Source organism: Pholis gunnellus, assembly GCF_910591455.1.
Source record: "Pholis gunnellus genome assembly, chromosome: 2".
Classification (NCBI taxonomy): Eukaryota; Metazoa; Chordata; class Actinopteri; order Perciformes; family Pholidae; genus Pholis; species Pholis gunnellus.
Genome location: NC_136536.1, coordinates 314209 through 331583, shown reverse-complemented (window position 1 = coordinate 331583; position 17375 = coordinate 314209). Strand labels below are relative to the sequence as shown.

Genomic DNA, 17375 nt, shown 5'->3' with positions numbered 1-17375 from the left:
ATCTGTCTGGAGGGAAACTACATTTCCCAGCAGCCTCTGCTCCTTTAGACCTGAACCCTCTCTGCTGGAGAAGTCTGGTACTGCAGGTTTTTATAAAGTCCCTGAGGTGGTTTATTTACTTATCATTAATATATTTATTTCTTTTAATGTCCGTGTTTTAGTTTTTTATTTCACAAAAACAAGTTTTTGAATTGAAAAATACAAATTTAAATATAAAGACGTCTCGTCTCCTTGAATCCTATTTGAAACACAAAGTCAACTTAATTAATTTGGTTTCAGTTGAACTGTTTCAACTGAAAGCAAATTATTTTTGGTCGTTCTGAACATCTAACCAACGTTTGTTTGTTTTTATGGTTAAAAAAGTCACAAAGAAACGACATTTATGTGATGATGATGATGATGATGAAGACAATAACTACGTTTACATGAACAAGATATTCTGATCTTTCCCTTATTTAAAAACGTGTCCTTTAAATATCGTCCTCGTTTGTCTGGAGGACAGACGGAGACTGGAGAAACGTCCCATCACTCATCTGAAGACTCAGACCTGATTAGATGTTTACATGAGATCAAATATTAGTATTTATGTAAACATAGTCACCTGATCAGCTGATCAACTGGACTGACCGATCAATAAACACTTGTGATGAACGACGGTTTCATATCTCGGTAAACTGAATGTCTTCGGTCAAACGAGACCTTTGAAGACGTCTCTTTGAACTCTGTTGGACAACGAGAGACTTCTTTGTATTCATCAGACGACTGATTGATTGATTGGGAAGAAAAATGAACTAAGATTAAAAATGAGGACTCTGATGATGTCATGATGAAGAATAAAGAAGGTTTTGTTTTTTTGGACTTCGATGTAAAAAGTTTGAAGAGGATTTTTTTTTAAGCCGGACTGAGACTTGAAGAGGATCCAGGATCCAGACTGGACTGTAAAGGGGGTCAGATGGATTCTCTGTTTCAATGAATCCAGAGATTAGACGGAGCCCAAAAGAAAAGACTGGTGTTTCTCTCTCCGTCTCTATAAACAGCTTTTGGACAAAGTGTTTTGATAGTGAACAGATTATTGATATTATTATTATTATTATTGTTATTATTCTGATGATGAACTGATGTCTCCCTGTTTATGAGTCCGGGTCGTGTTTGATGTTCGCTTGATGCAAGTTGATGCAAGAAGAAAACAAAGAGTAAATAGATTTTGTAAATATATAATTTATTCTCCCGTGACCTCCTCGGTCATGTGACTAAAGTAAAGGTTAAAAGTTAACGCTCGCTATCCCTCCAACACAGCCAGAGCCAATCAGACTGTTTGTGTTTCGGCGGCGGCCATCTTGGCTCCACAGTTTAGGTTAACGGCTAACAGGGTGAAGCTTAAAGGAACAAATCCTCTTGTTCTCGTTGTGCTAAGCTAGGCTATCAGTTCCCCCCTGTCTCCAGTCTTTGTGCTAAGCTAGGCTATCAGTTTCCGCCTTGTCTCCAGTCTTTGTGCTAAGCTAAGCTAGCAGTTTTCCCCGGCTTTCAGCCTTGGTGCTATGCTAAGATAGCAGTTTACCCCTGCTTCCAGCCTCTGTGCTATGCTACGCTCACATTTTAACTTGCTGCAGTCTTTGTGCTAAGCTAGGCTAACCACGTCCTGAACAAACAGAGATGAAACTCTAACATGGTGCTCAGTCTGGTCGTGGCTCTGGTTGTCACCATGTACCTTCAGTGTGTGCTAAGCTAAGCTAAAGTGTAAAGACTCTAGTGGTGTGTTGACCTCCCTCACTGGGAACGGAAGGAAATGGCCAGTAACTCCGCCTTATAGTTCCCATCATCACCAGTTGTCTCGATGTGGTGGAAAACATTTTAAATTTCAATCTGAGTGACTTGTGTTGAGCAGTATTTAAAAAAAAAAATGTCAGACCGGTTCTAACCAGTCTGGACTGGTTCGTACTGGTTCTGACCAGTGTGTGTATGATACAGTTGATTGTGTTGTATCAGTGTGCACTTTCTCTTCATGTGCCAAAGCACGTTTTTCAAAACTATACAGTATTCCGTATACAGAGGTAGTGAAGTTGTTGGCTAATATATCAGATTATGTTTTAGTATTTCTTGTTGTTACTTTGGGCTGGAAACCAGTTTAAGCCAGTTACAGTCTCTTAAACTAGTTTAAGCCGGTTATAGCCAGAGATGAACATGAGATTATTACACAAATTAATTACATTTATGAAGAGAATATGCTCCTGTGTTTAAACAGATGTGTGTCCCCTAATGCAAGCTAACTCTAGCTCGGAGGATAGCTGATGACTCACAAACCACACTAAATAAAAAATATGATATAATTGAAAACAAACATTCGTTGCAGAAGTTTGGACTCGTTAGGGATAATGTGACACTTGCTGTGTTGAGAAAGCATCCAAACATTAATGACCATGTAAGCTAAACATTCACGAGTGACCTGTGAAGCTTGTTAGCAATGCGCTAATCCACTGGAGCTTTTATGTGAAGACAAAGCTAATGTTAGCTAAACAGCTCGTCAGCTAGCTAACAACTTCTCTTTCAGTTATTGTGAGGATTCAGATGTTTCAGAAAGATGCTAGGAGCTAGCGGCTACAGGGCTAGCTAGCCAGGATCATTACAACATGTGAATCAAACTTCACCAACGCTATCTCGACACTACAGATGTGCGTGACTTTGTCTTCATGAGTGAATCTGCTGATCGTAGCGATAGCTTTGAGATGAATGAAATTTAAATGTGATCTCTTTTCTACTCTGATGAGCATTTAAGCTTTTTATAATATAAAGTCCTGTTGTATTTTTAATACTCTATGACTTTATGTGGAAAGACTCTGGTTCGTCTCTAGTTATAACCGCCTGTCAGCAGAACCAGTGAACGCCCACTTTAACCAGTTAAATCAAGTTTTAATTGGTTTATTTACAGCCAGTTAGAACCGGTTAGCACCAGATAGAACCGGTTCTAACTGGTTCTGTTCTGTGTACTTTGCCTTACACTTTTATTGAACCTTTCTTGTGCCAAATCAGACGACTCGATGGCTGTCGGTGGTTTTGTATTTATTTGTATTTTAATCCAAAGTGTTATTTTTGTTTGTGTTTTTCTTCCTGATCCTGATCTGATCTGATCTGATCCTGATCTGATCTGATCCTGATCTGATCCTGATCTGATCTGATCTGATCTGATCTGATCTGATCTGATCCTGATCTGATCTGATCCTAATCCTGATCTGATCTGATCTGATCTGATCCTAATCCTGATCTGATCTGATCTGATCCTAATCCTGATCTGATCTGATCTGATCTGATCTAATCCTGATCTGATCTGATCCTGATCTGATCTTAAATCTGATCTGATCTGATCCTGATCCTGATCCTGATCCTGATCCTGATCCTGGTCTTGATCCTGATTCTTATCTCGGTGGTTTCTGATTCTCCTCATCAGACGGGCATGGTGTTCTGGACTATTATGGGCTGCTGTTACCTTGGAGACCTCCACAGACATGAAGCGAAACATGGAACAAATATAAATAATCTGAGCTCTTTATAACTAACGAACACAAACAATTCTCAGAGCCGGTCAAAATAATCCTCAACGTGTGTCGTCGGCCATCTTTGTGTTTACTAAGGCGCTAACCGGTGCTACGCTCTGATAGATTTACTGGATTAAATCCAAAATGGCTGAAATGACGACTCATATTTTACGTCTGTTCCTCCGCACCAGGAGACGGGAGGACAGTGGTCATCAGTTAACGTTTAGCTGTAGCAGCTAGCATTCAGCCTAGTGAATTACAAGCTGCCGCGGCTAGCTGATTAGCATGCTCGTTCCACACTGTGATGTCTTCACTTTCTGGTGAAGACGCTGCACCTTTAACAGGCAATCAGAGGAGGACTGGGCTGTGATGTCATTTACCAACACCAACAGCATCTCTGTCTCTGGGTGTAACAGCAGCGTGGTGGTGTGTTCTTCTTCCTGTTGTAGAGGTATCTTGTTATTATCGATTATTGAGGATTGATTGGTTGGTTGGTTGGTTGGTTGGTTGATTGATTGATTGATTGATTGCAGGTTATTGGTTAGTGGCCGGCCACTGCCTTCCATCCTGTTTCCCATGATGCCCTCCTGTGAGAAAATACATATGTTATAAATGAAATAAAAACATAAAAACTGAACACTGGAGGTACTTCTACTACTATTACTAATACTACAAATACTACTACGATTACTAATACTACAATTACTACTATTACTACAAATACTACTACTATTACTACTGCTACTACTACTGCACTACTTTACTACTGCTTTCAAGGATTGGATCATTTATTGTCTTTATGAATCATAACGAAGCAGCTGAAGTTCATTTATGCTTCACAAGAAACAGTAGTTTATTCCTGTCAAGCATTTTTCATATTTGCAACTAAATATTACATTTTTCTAAATTAAATTGACATTTATTGATACAAAATGTTACCAAAGAACAAACCGAAGGTTGATACATTATTGTCATACTGTAGAATCTATATTTCATATATTTATAGCTAAATGAACTATATGTTCTAAATACTAGTAAGTAAGTACATTTACTCAAGTACTGAACTTAAGAACAACTTTGAGGTTCTTTACTCGAGTATTTCCATGTTCTACTTTTTACTGCGCTAGTTACTTTTAGTAAAATAATTCAGTTCAACCAGCCACAACTTTATTTACCTCTGAATGCATCAGTAATAATCATTTAATAATGATAATAATAATTTTTAATTTGTAATAGTTTAATGTGTTTTAACAATATATTATTATCATTATTATAACAATTATCATAATTATTATCTTTGAAACAAACTTTTTAATGAATATGTCTGTGACGTCACCCCATGCTGATGAAACACGCGGTAATAACCTTATAAACCGTCTTTAAAGACGGCCCGCCCCCTCTGGCCCTCTGATTGGACAGCTCGCCTGTCATTCTGAGCTCTGCCGATCAGCTGACGTCACCTCGGATTTCCCCGCCACTGTCACTTCCCGTAAGAGAACACAAACAAACAAGATGGCGGCTCTTAGCAGCGGCAGCTCATTGGCTGTCAGCGAACGCAGCCACAGTCCTATTGGCTGGTGGTGAGCAGATCAGCAGCTGATTGGTCCGGTGGAGGTCGGTCCAGGCGCTTAGCCCCGCCCCCTGAAGGAGAGACACAGAAACAGAAGAAGTAGAAAACACCACAAGACACACAAGAGACTTTAATAACTTTATTACACATTTAATACCTTAAATACATTTAAAATATTAATGAAACACAAAACCATTACTTATATAAAATATGTGGAGAGTTATTTTGAGTAAAGCTTTCTGTTCATACAACAATAAATAATAAAGAACTCTTTATTCACTTTATTATCATTTTATAAAATATCTGACATAATAAAATCAAGTTTAATTCAATTTAATTATGACTTAGTTTATATATATTTTATTTTGAAGGTATTTATAGTGTAAATTATATTCAAATGATAACTTATAATAAATAATGAATATATTACTGTATTGTTTCTAGTCTTTAGATTTCGTCACTGAGCTGTCTGATCTGTGTGACGTATGTCTGCTCTCGCGCTGCCTGTCTGTCGCTCAGAGGACCAGTTCTCTCTCTGTAACACGTCGCTGGGACACTTTGATCCCGCGGTGGCTGCTGGGAGATAAAGTGTTTTTGATAAAGAAATAAAGTCTCTGGAGTCATGTCGGCTGTCAGCTCGGACCAGAACCGGACCCGGATCGGAGCCGACCCGGAGCCGCAGGAGGCCGGGATCCTGCAGCCGCAGACCGTGTTCGTGCTCCTGGACTCGGCTGAGACTCTGAACGTGGTCCGGTGAGTCCGGAGCGTCTACTAACTGAGCCAGACTCCATTCAGAGATGTGTGTTTAACTGGCGGAAGGACGCGTGTAGATGATGTGGATCAGATATGTGGAGTCTGCTGGAGACATCTAAAGGTTTCACCGAGCAGAGCCGAGCCGAGCCGAACCGAACCGAACCGAGCCGAGCCGAACATGTTCCCTTCATCCCGTCTACATTACGTCTACATGAGTCTTTGATTACATTTCTAATTTCTAATGTAACAAAAGTTCGTCAATGTTTATTTGATCGATGAGCTCTGTTCTTAAGAATCAATCTGAAACCTGTTAAAGTAAAAAAACTTTATTTATAATGTTAGAAGTTTTCAAATGAAGTTTGACCTCTCTCACACACACACACATACACACTCTCACGCGCACACACATTCACATGTCAGCGGTGAGACAGAAAGTAAAAGTAAAGTTGTGTTCAATGTCTCAGTACAGTGTTGCGTTCAATGTCTCAGTACAGTGTTGCGTTCAATGTCTCAGTACAGTGTTGCGTTCAATGTCTAAGTACAGTGTTGCGTTCAATGTCTAAGTACAGTGTTGCCTTCAATGTTTCAGTACAGTGTTGCATTCAATGTCTCAGTACAGTGTTGCGTTCAATGTCTCAGTACAGTGTTGCGTTCAATGTCTAACTATAGTGTTGCGTTCAATGTCTCAGTACAGTGTTGCGTTCAATGTCTCAGTACAGTGTTGCGTTCAATGTCTCAGTACAGTGTTGCGTTCAATGTCTAAGTACAGTGTTGCCTTCAATGTTTCAGTACAGTGTTGCGTTCAATGTCTCAGTACAGTGTTGCGTTCAATGTCTCAGTACAGTGTTGCGTTCAATGTCTCAGTACAGTGTTGCGTTCAATGTCTCAGTACAGTGTTGCGTTCAATGTCTCAGTACAGTGTTGCCTTCAATGTCTAAGTACAGTGTTGCCTTCAATGTTTCAGTACAGTGTTGCGTTCAATGTCTCAGTACAGTGTTGCGTTCAATGTCTAAGTACAGTGTTGCATTCAATGTTTCAGTACAGTGTTGCGTTCATTGTCTCAGTACAGTGTTGCGTTCAATGTCTCAGTACAGTGTTGCGTTCAATGTCTAAGTACAGTGTTGCGTTCAATGTCTCAGTACAGTGTTGTGTTCAATGTCAGTACAGTGTTGCGTTCAATGTCTCAGTACAGTGTTGCGTTCAATGTCTAAGTACAGTGTTGCATTCAATGTCTCAGTACAGTGTTGCGTTCAATGTTTCAGTACAGTGTTGCGTTCAATGTCTCAGTACAGTGTTGCGTTCAATGTCTAACTATAGTGTTGCGTTCAATGTCTCAGTACAGTGTTGCGTTCAATGTCTCAGTACAGTGTTGCGTTCAATGTCTCAGTACAGTGTTGCGTTCAATGTCTAAGTACAGTGTTGCCTTCAATGTTTCAGTACAGTGTTGCGTTCAATGTCTCAGTACAGTGTTGCGTTCAATGTCTCAGTACAGTGTTGCGTTCAATGTCTCAGTACAGTGTTGCGTTCAATGTCTCAGTACAGTGTTGCGTTCAATGTCTCAGTACAGTGTTGCCTTCAATGTCTAAGTACAGTGTTGCCTTCAATGTTTCAGTACAGTGTTGCGTTCAATGTCTCAGTACAGTGTTGCGTTCAATGTCTCAGTACAGTGTTGCGTTCAATGTCTCAGTACAGTGTTGCGTTCAATGTCTCAGTACAGTGTTGCGTTCAATGTCTCAGTACAGTGTTGCGTTCAATGTCTAAGTACAGTGTTGCCTTCAATGTTTCAGTACAGTGTTGCGTTCATTGTCTCAGTACAGTGTTGCGTTCAATGTCTCAGTACAGTGTTGTGTTCAATGTCAGTACAGTGTTGCGTTCAATGTCTCAGTACAGAGTTGCGTTCAATGTCTAAGTACAGTGTTGCATTCAATGTCTCAGTACAGTGTTGCGTTCAATGTTTCAGTACAGTGTTGCGTTCAATGTCTCAGTACAGTGTTGCGTTCAATGTCTAACTATAGTGTTGCGTTCAATGTCTCAGTACAGTGTTGCGTTCAATGTCTCAGTACAGTGTTGCGTTCAATGTCTCAGTACAGTGTTGCGTTCAATGTCTAAGTACAGTGTTGCCTTCAATGTTTCAGTACAGTGTTGTGTTCAATGTCTCAGTACAGTGTTGCGTTCAATGTCTAAGTACAGTGTTGCCTTCAATGTTTCAGTACAGTGTTGCGTTCAATGTCTCAGTACAGTGTTGCGTTCAATGTCTCAGTACAGTGTTGCGTTCAATGTCTCAGTACAGTGTTGCGTTCAATGTCTCAGTACAGTGTTGCCTTCAATGTCTAAGTACAGTGTTGCCTTCAATGTTTCAGTACAGTGTTGCGTTCAATGTCTCAGTACAGTGTTGCGTTCAATGTCTAAGTACAGTGTTGCATTCAATGTTTCAGTACAGTGTTGCGTTCATTGTCTCAGTACAGTGTTGCGTTCAATGTCTCAGTACAGTGTTGCGTTCAATGTCTCAGTACAGTGTTGCGTTCAATGTCTCAGTACAGTGTTGCGTTCAATGTCTCAGTACAGTGTTGCGTTCAATGTCTCAGTACAGTGTTGAGTTCAATGTCTCAGTACAGTGTTGCCTTCAATGTCTAAGTACAGTGTTGCCTTCAATGTTTCAGTACAGTGTTGCGTTCAATGTCTCAGTACAGTGTTGCGTTCAATGTCTAAGTACAGTGTTGCATTCAATGTTTCAGTACAGTGTTGCGTTCATTGTCTCAGTACAGTGTTGCGTTCAATGTCTCAGTACAGTGTTGCGTTCAATGTCTCAGTACAGTGTTGCGTTCAATGTCTCAGTACAGTGTTGCGTTCAATGTCTAAGTACAGTGTTGCGTTCAATGTCTCAGTACAGTGTTGCGTTCAATGTTTCAGTACAGTGTTGCGTTCAATGTCTCAGTACAGTGTTGCGTTCAATGTCTCAGTACAGTGTTGCGGTCAATGTCTTAGCGAGGGCCCGAGCAACCGATGAAGTCGGGCCTTGAGGACTCTATTGAAACTAGTTTATTGTGACCCTGAACTCACCAGAGTTTAAATGGTGAAACCTTTGATATGTTAGGTCTCATGCTTGAGTTTGACATTGGCTCTCTAGCGCCCCCTAGAAGTTGGACCGGCGGCGCCTCTCACCCAGTTTGTCCGATTTACTTGAAATTCAACACATGTCTAACTCTGCCTGCTCTCAAAAAAAGCCAATCAGACCCCTAAACTCCGCTCACAAGCTGGGTCTGATACCACATATGCTGTCATCATAAGTTATCAAAGCTTTACATTTGATGGAATAGCGTCATTGTGTTCAATGTCTCACTCCTTCACTCCTTCACTCCCTCACTCATTCACTCATTCACTCCCTCACTCTCACTCACTCACTCACTCCTTGACTCCTTCACTCACTCCCTCACTCCTTCAGTCACTCCTTCACTTCCTTGTTCCTTCACTCCCTCACTCCTTCACTCCTTCACTCCCTGACTCCTTCACTCCCTCACTCCTTCACTCACTCCTTGACTCCTTCACTCACTCCTTCCCTCACTCACTCCTTCCTTCACTCCTTCACTCCTTCACTCCTTCACTACTTGTGTTCTTGTGGACTTGTGTTCTTGTCTGTACTTGTGTTCTCGTGGACTTGTGTTCTTGTGGACTTGTGGACTTGTGTTCTTGTGGACTTGTGTTCTTGTCTACTTGTGTTCTCGTGGACTTGTGTTCTTGTCTGTACTTGTGGACTTGTGTTCTTGTCTGTACTTGTGTTCTCGTGGACTTGTGTTCTTGTGGACTTGTGTTCTTGTCTGTACTTGTGGACTTGTGGACTTGTGTTCTTGTGGACTTGTGTTCTTGTCTGTACTTGTGGACTTGTGTTCTTGTCTGTACTTGTGTTCTCGTGGACTTGTGTTCTTGTGGACTTGTGTTCTTGTCTGTACTTGTGTTCTCGTGGACTTGTGTTCTTGTGGACTTGTGTTCTTGTCTGTACTTGTGTTCTTGTGGACTTGTGGACTTGTGTTCTTGTGGACTTGTGTTCTTGTCTGTACTTGTGGACTTGTGTTCTTGTCTGTACTTGTGGACTTGTGTTCTTGTCTGTACTTGTGGACTTGTGTTCTTGTCTGTACTTGTGTTCTCGTGGACTTGTGTTCTTGTGGACTTGTGTTCTTGTCTGTACTTGTGGACTTGTGTTCTTGTCTGTACTTGTGTTCTCGTGGACTTGTGTTCTTGTGGACTTGTGTTCTTGTCTGTACTTGTGTTCTCGTGGACTTGTGTTCTTGTGGACTTGTGTTCTTGTCTGTACTTGTGGACTTGTGTTCTTGTCTGTACTTGTGTTCTCGTGGACTTGTGTTCTTGTGGACTTGTGTTCTTGTCTGTACTTGTGGACTTGTGTTCTTGTCTGTACTTGTGTTCTCGTGGACTTGTGTTCTTGTGGACTTGTGTTCTTGTCTGTACTTGTGTTCTCGTGGACTTGTGTTCTTGTGGACTTGTGTTCTTGTCTGTACTTGTGGACTTGTGTTCTTGTCTGTACTTGTGTTCTCGTGGACTTGTGTTCTTGTGGACTTGTGTTCTTGTCTGTACTTGTGGACTTGTGTTCTTGTCTGTACTTGTGTTCTCGTGGACTTGTGTTCTTGTGGACTTGTGTTCTTGTCTGTACTTGTGTTCTCGTGGACTTGTGTTCTTGTCTGTACTTGTGGACTTGTGTTCTTGTGGACTTGTGTTCTTGTCTGTACTTGTGTTCTCGTGGACTTGTGTTCTTGTCTGTACTTGTGGACTTGTGTTCTTGTCTGTACTTGTGTTCTCGTGGACTTGTGTTCTTGTGGACTTGTGTTCTTGTCTGTACTTGTGGACTTGTGTTCTTGTCTGTACTTGTGTTCTCGTGGACTTGTGTTCTTGTGGACTTGTGTTCTTGTCTGTACTTGTGTTCTCGTGGACTTGTGTTCTTGTGGACTTGTGTTCTTGTCTGTACTTGTGGACTTGTGTTCTTGTCTGTACTTGTGTTCTCGTGGACTTGTGTTCTTGTGGACTTGTGTTCTTGTCTGTACTTGTGGACTTGTGTTCTTGTCTGTACTTGTGTTCTCGTGGACTTGTGTTCTTGTGGACTTGTGTTCTTGTCTGTACTTGTGTTCTCGTGGACTTGTGTTCTTGTGGACTTGTGTTCTTGTCTGTACTTGTGGACTTGTGTTCTTGTCTGTACTTGTGTTCTCGTGGACTTGTGTTCTTGTGGACTTGTGTTCTTGTCTGTACTTGTGGACTTGTGTTCTTGTCTGTACTTGTGTTCTCGTGGACTTGTGTTCTTGTGGACTTGTGTTCTTGTCTGTACTTGTGTTCTCGTGGACTTGTGTTCTTGTCTGTACTTGTGGACTTGTGTTCTTGTGGACTTGTGTTCTTGTCTGTACTTGTGTTCTCGTGGACTTGTGTTCTTGTCTGTACTTGTGGACTTGTGTTCTTGTCTGTACTTGTGTTCTCGTGGACTTGTGAAACGTCATCAGCTGTTCCAATTCAAAGTTCACATCGAGCCAAGCACGGTCCAAATGCCAGGATGTGGCTCCGCCCATTTTACCGGGGATGCATCGGAGGTGACTTGTCTGTACTTGTGACAGCCAAATATCCCAGAATGCATTTTGCACCAGCAACAGGAAACAATGGCGGAGGAGAAATCACACAACTGGAAGTTGAAACTACTAACTACTACTGTTATTGAGTCACGTAAAGTAATTTTAAGATGTTTTTAGGCGAGAAGTTAGTTAATTAAGCATCAAATCTGTGGTCCGGGGGTCAGCCTGATCTCAGCTGGTCTCTCTATGTGTATATAATATAATACACTTATGTAATAACATATAATGTTTTATTTTAAGTGAAAACTAAAAAAGCAGGGTTGTCATATTTTGTTTGATTGTAAAAATACTTTACAGTAAAAACACGGATTAAACTCATGAGCCCAGCTGAGGTGGTGATGTCATCAAGCACGCTGCTGTTCCAGCTGCAGAGTGACTGACCTCGTGTCCTCCTGTCCTCCAAAAGTACACAAGTCCGTACTTGGGTATTGAGAAAGTTATGTCTCTCTGTCTCTCTCTCACCCTGCCTGTCTGCCTGTCTGTCTGTCTGTCTGCCTGTCTGTCTGTCTGTCTGCCTGTCTGTCTGTCTGTCTCTCAGGGTGGAGTCTGGAATCGTCGCTGACATCGAGGTCGACAGCTTGTTGCCGTCTGACTGTGACACGTTTTACCAGATCAAGAGTCAACCAATCAGGTAACAGCCTGACCTCTGACCTCCTGCTTATGTTTAACATGATATTATATATGATTATATTGTATTATATATTATATAGTGCTGGGCAACAATTACAATTTTTAATCTCATTGTTGTGCTCAAAGTTCATAATGAATCTAAAGTAGTGTGTTGAGCTCTTCTGTGTTAAAGTGCTGCTCTATGAACTAAAGGTCAACAACATTTGGTTTAAACACTTTAAACTCATCAGGTTCTTGTTAACAGCAGGATTCTCTTCACACAGCAGCAGTTATAACACAGTTATAATGATTCTGATCATAGATATTCAGACGTGTTCACAACTTTATCTTCATGTGTGTCAGAGATGAATTTAAATATACATCTTAAACTGTAAACCTATCTACGTCATGTTTTTATGTTTGTTAAATTCTCAGTAGTGATAACTAAATGATATGATTATTATACATATTACAAACTAAACACTTTAAAAACTCTAAAACATAATTTAAATGAATCATTTTGAATGAATTATTGTTGGTATGTTGGTCAGACACTATACAGCGCTGATTAGCGTAACATGTGTGGTGTTTGTTATAAATGTACGTTGGTACATAGAGGGTGATAAGAAGCTGTACATGGAGGGACTTAGGACCCAGGGGAATGTAGGTGAAGGAAACAGGAAGAGACGCCACACAAACAGCTGTTCACCGCTCGCTGCCTGGTTCAATGTCCGCTTAATAATAAATAAAAAAACTGCGTTAACGCGATAATAACGCGTTAACTTGCCCCGTACTTATATATATAATATTACATTATATCATATATTCATATTTCATATTATATTGATTCTCTGTACTAAATCAAGTCGTGTGATGATGTCACAAACTTCATTAACAGTAAATTCTCTCTTTAGTGCTTCAACAGCTCCATCATGTTCCTCCTCACTGCCCTCCAGGTAACACTAGTACACACTAGTACACACAAGTACACACTAGTACACACTAGTACACACTAGTACACACAAGTACACACTAGTACACACTAGTACACACTAGTACACACTAGTACACACAAGTACACACTAGTACACACAAGTACACACTAGTACACACTAGTACACACTAGTACACAATAGTACACACTAGTACACACAAGTACACACAAGTACACACTAGTACACAATAGTACACACTAGTACACAATAGTACACACAAGTACACACTAGTACACACTAGTACACAATAGTACACACTAGTACACACTAGTACACACAAGTACACAAGTACATACAACTGCACAACTAATTTACCGCTCTTCCTCTCCTCCTCCTTTCCTCTCCTTTCCTCTCCTCCTTTCCTTTCCTCTCCTCCTTTCCTTTCTTTTCCTCTCATCCTCCTCCTTTCCTCCTTTCCTCTCCTCTCCTCCTCCTCTCCTCCTGCAGGGTTTTGATGCGTCAGGATCTGATGCGTCAGCAGGCTCTGGAGGAGGAGCAGAAGGAGGTGCAGCAGCAGCAGCTCCTTCGCCCGACAGACTCCTCCTCCCCCATCTCTGTCTCTGTGTCTTCCTCATGCAGACCTCCTGCTCAGGTCCCTGTGGAGGTGCTAAAGGTAAGAGGTGGAGGAGGAGGAGGAGGAGGAGGAGGAGGAGGAGAAATGAGTTAAGATGTTTCCTGATGACTGAAGTGTTAGAAATCATAATCAAATCATAACTTACTATGAGTACATTTATCTCTACTGACTTTAAATCACTGGATCCTACATTTCCCAGAATGCAGCTGACAGCTGTGCTTAACATGTTCCCCTTGTGTCTCTCAGGTGCAGACTCACCTGGAGAATCCCACCAGGTATCACATCCAGCAGGCTCAGAGGCAGCAGGTGCGTCGGTATCTCTCCACTGCAAAGACAGCCAATCAGAATGCAGCTGGACCGTCACCAAGCCACTCCCCCCACCTGGGCCCCGCCCCCAAACTACAGCCTGCAGACATCTTCAGAAAAACAGAGGTAGTTTTATAGTTAATGAGTCGGGGAAAAATGAATAACGTAATACAGGTGTGTCTTGTTTACGTGCTAAGCTAGGCTAAATGCTGGCAGAGTTCAGGTGAAGAATGCGGGGCTATACTTTCCTCATATGGATACTCCTGCTTTAAAACGGTGACGGTAAACCTCTGTGTGTCATTCTGCTGTCTGATCCCATCTGTGATTGGTTCATTTAGATGGAAGACACAGTCATCGATGACATCATCAGTCTGGAATCGAGCCTGAACGACGAGTTTCTGACGCTGATTGAATCCGGACTACAGCTCGCCAACACGGTGAGAATATATACAAGAAACATACGGAAAACGAAAGTTACGAATGTGACTACGGTTCTATTTCATCCTTACTGACCGCCGGAGGCGGCGCTTAACACGGGATGACTTATATCACCAGAGTCACGAGGAATCACCGTAACTACCTCGTACAGCTCTGGCAGAGGAAATTGGCCAAAGAACCCTCCCCGGTGGGTGAGGGGTGGCAACGTTAACTCTGTAGTGTTTGGTGAATGTGCTCGGTGACGCAGCACATAGATCCTCCACAGGCACACCTCTCAGGGCTGCCCCTGACGTGGAGACACCTTTGGTAGAGCGGCCCTTCACCCCGGATGGCTGAGCGCGGTCGCTCGCCTTGTATGTACAGGCAATGGCCTCCACTACCCAGTGGGATAGGCGCTGTCTTTCTTTTAGAAGGAGCACAGCCCTTCTTAGGCTCACCATAACTGACAAAGAGCTGCTCCGACCGCAGTATGCAGGCGGTGGCTTCCACATAAGCTCTGAGGGCCCGACTGGGCACAGCAGCCTTGACCTCTCCTCTCCTGATCGGAGGGTCAAACTGCGTGAGCTGGATAGGCTGGTTGATATGTGAGCGTGTCGACGCCCTTTGACACGCCCTTGGGAGAAACGCTGCATTAGGCCACAAAGTGACACCCAAGCCCTTTGAGTTCCACCTCAGACATGATTCTTTCACTGACGGGGCAGCTCGCCCCACGTTGAGCTGAAGTGGCGGCAAGGAGAAAAAACGTTTTGGCTGACAGCCATCTCGGCTCCGCCTGTGCCAGGGGTTCAAAAGAAGACAAGCATAGGGTATCCAGGACCACGGGTAGGTCCCATGCAGGGGCCTTCGGGGCGCTCGGGGGACGCAATCGCAGAGACCCTCCTTAGGAAGAGGGACGCCAGTCTGTGGCTCTCTCCTGTGTCATTGTCGACCTTAGTATGCTGCCCCGAAATAACGGCCACGTATACTCCAAGGGTAGAGGGAGACCGGCCCTTATCTTGGAGGGACTGTAGAAACTCAGTACAGCAGGCACGGGGCACTGGACTGGGACCTTGTTCTGAGCCACACACCAGTCAGAAAACAGCTTCCACCTGTTTTCGTACTGCAGATGGGTAGATCGCGCCCTGGCATTCAGAATAGTCGGTGTGACTGGTTCTATGCAGCCACTCAGCATCCGGTCGGGCCAGACCCATAGTTGAAGGCAGCAGGGATTGGGATACCAAATCCGACCTTCTAGTTGCGAAGAACTCTGAGAAGCTGAGAGGCAAGATCAGAGGGAATGGTGGAAAGGCATAAAGAAGATCCTCTGGCCACGTGTGAGCCAGGGCATCCTCACCCAGAGGACTGGTCCTCTCCGTCAGGGAGACCCAGTGGGGGAAGTGAGTCGACATCACGTCAGCCGCTACTCTCCCGGTGGAGGCTTGTGACGGAACAGGAAAACCACAACCTGGTTCCGTTCTCCTGGTGGGTACATTGCCCGCAGGCTGGTCAGGCGAGGGGCCGCCCAAGTGAGAAGGGCACGGTGATCCCCGTAGCAACTTCTACAGATCTGGTGCCCCCTTGATGGTTTATGTGAAAACACAGAAGAGGTGTTGTCCAACCGGACAAGCACATGCTTTCCCTTCAAATATGGCAGGAAGTGTTTGAGCACTAGCTCTAGAACATTGAGCAGACAACTGCCCCCAAGCAGTCCTGTTCTGTCACACTGCACCCCGCCTTGAGAGGCAGCTATCTGTTGTGACAATCTCCCGGTGGAATGGAACCGAGCCCAGGGGGACACCGTTTGCCAGATATGCACTCTCCCTCCGTGGGGATAGAGTGAGTAGGCACTGTGTTGGTACTATTATTGCCCCGTGTCTGTGAAGGCTGTTCAGCCATCTGCAAACCCAAGGGAACAGCAGTCGAGGCAGCTGTCAGTTTACCCAATGGGCGGAGAAAAGGATGTAGGGCAACCGTCTGCCCCCTCGGAAGGGGGAGAGGTTGTGGGGGATGTTGTCCACAGGCTGGGGTGACAGACAGGCCCTCATAGGGCCACACTAATGAAGGTTATGCTCTGAAGAGGGCTCAGGTAGCTCCTCTCCACGTTCACCTTGAGGCCCCACCGGGCCACGTGAGAGAAGGCGAGCAGTGTGCTGTGGTGCCTGAAGCCGCGATGGCGCACAGGTCAGCCAGTCGTCTAAGTACGGCAGTATTTTCACGCCCTGTGATTGCAGGGGAAAGGACAGCAGTAACACACCTTGTGAACACCCGTGGGGAGAAGGGAGAGCCTGTGGTGATGCACCATGGGAACATGGGAGTAGGTGTCGACAGACGTGAACCACTCTCCCCTGGGAATCTGCTGCTGGGAGAAAGAAAACGACAGCCGGCCCGGAGACATCGTCTCCTGGCCCCCCTGCCTCTGGAGGCTTTGGGGGGGTGACTGTTAGTCCCCAAGTTCGGAGGTTGTCTGGCGGGGTCTTAGGGAGGGTTGTATTGGTAGCGGGCCGGCCTCTCAGCCGGACGCTGAGGCTCGTGGCGGCTACTGGGGTGAGCTGGAGGCTGAAGAAACGGTCTTGGGGGGCCAAAGTGGGACCCCTAGGTCTGCGGGGTCCAGGCATGTCCCTGCGAAGTCCAGAGAACTGCTGCCTGGTCTGGCTAGCTTCAACAGTTTGCTGAAGTGCCTGTATAGCAGCTGACCCGAACAGCTCACCAGGTTCCACTGGGACAGTACGGAGGCTCCTCCTACATGTCTCAGACAGGGGAGACTGCGCCAGCCAAACCTGGCGGCGAGTCTGGACCAGGGTGGACATCATACGTCCAAGTTCCCTCGACATGAGCGCAAACGCCTGCAATGGAGCATGAGGCGGAAGCGTCGAAAGTAGCCTGCTGCAGAGAAGCTGCGAGGGCAAGCATGAGGTGGGAGAGGGAGTTGCCGATACGGTCCACAGCGCTGCTGTGTCATAAGCCCTGGATAGCAGGTCATCTCTGAGGGCGAGAGAT

At 44.1% G+C, this 17375-nt stretch overlaps 1 protein-coding gene across 1 annotated transcript in view; it reads left to right on the top strand.

Moving 5' to 3' along the window:
* Positions 1 to 5678: 5678 nt before the first annotated feature.
* tfe3a (transcription factor binding to IGHM enhancer 3a) overlaps positions 5679 to 17375 on the top strand; it is a 22565-nt gene continuing 10868 nt past the window's right edge. Inside the window, 6 exon segments of the mRNA XM_079168096.1 lie at positions 5679 to 5853; positions 12016 to 12108; positions 13001 to 13042; positions 13529 to 13694; positions 13902 to 14087; positions 14300 to 14398. Of these exon segments, the coding sequence (XP_079024222.1) occupies positions 5723 to 5853; positions 12016 to 12108; positions 13001 to 13042; positions 13529 to 13694; positions 13902 to 14087; positions 14300 to 14398 (717 nt within the window). The 5' untranslated portion in view covers positions 5679 to 5722.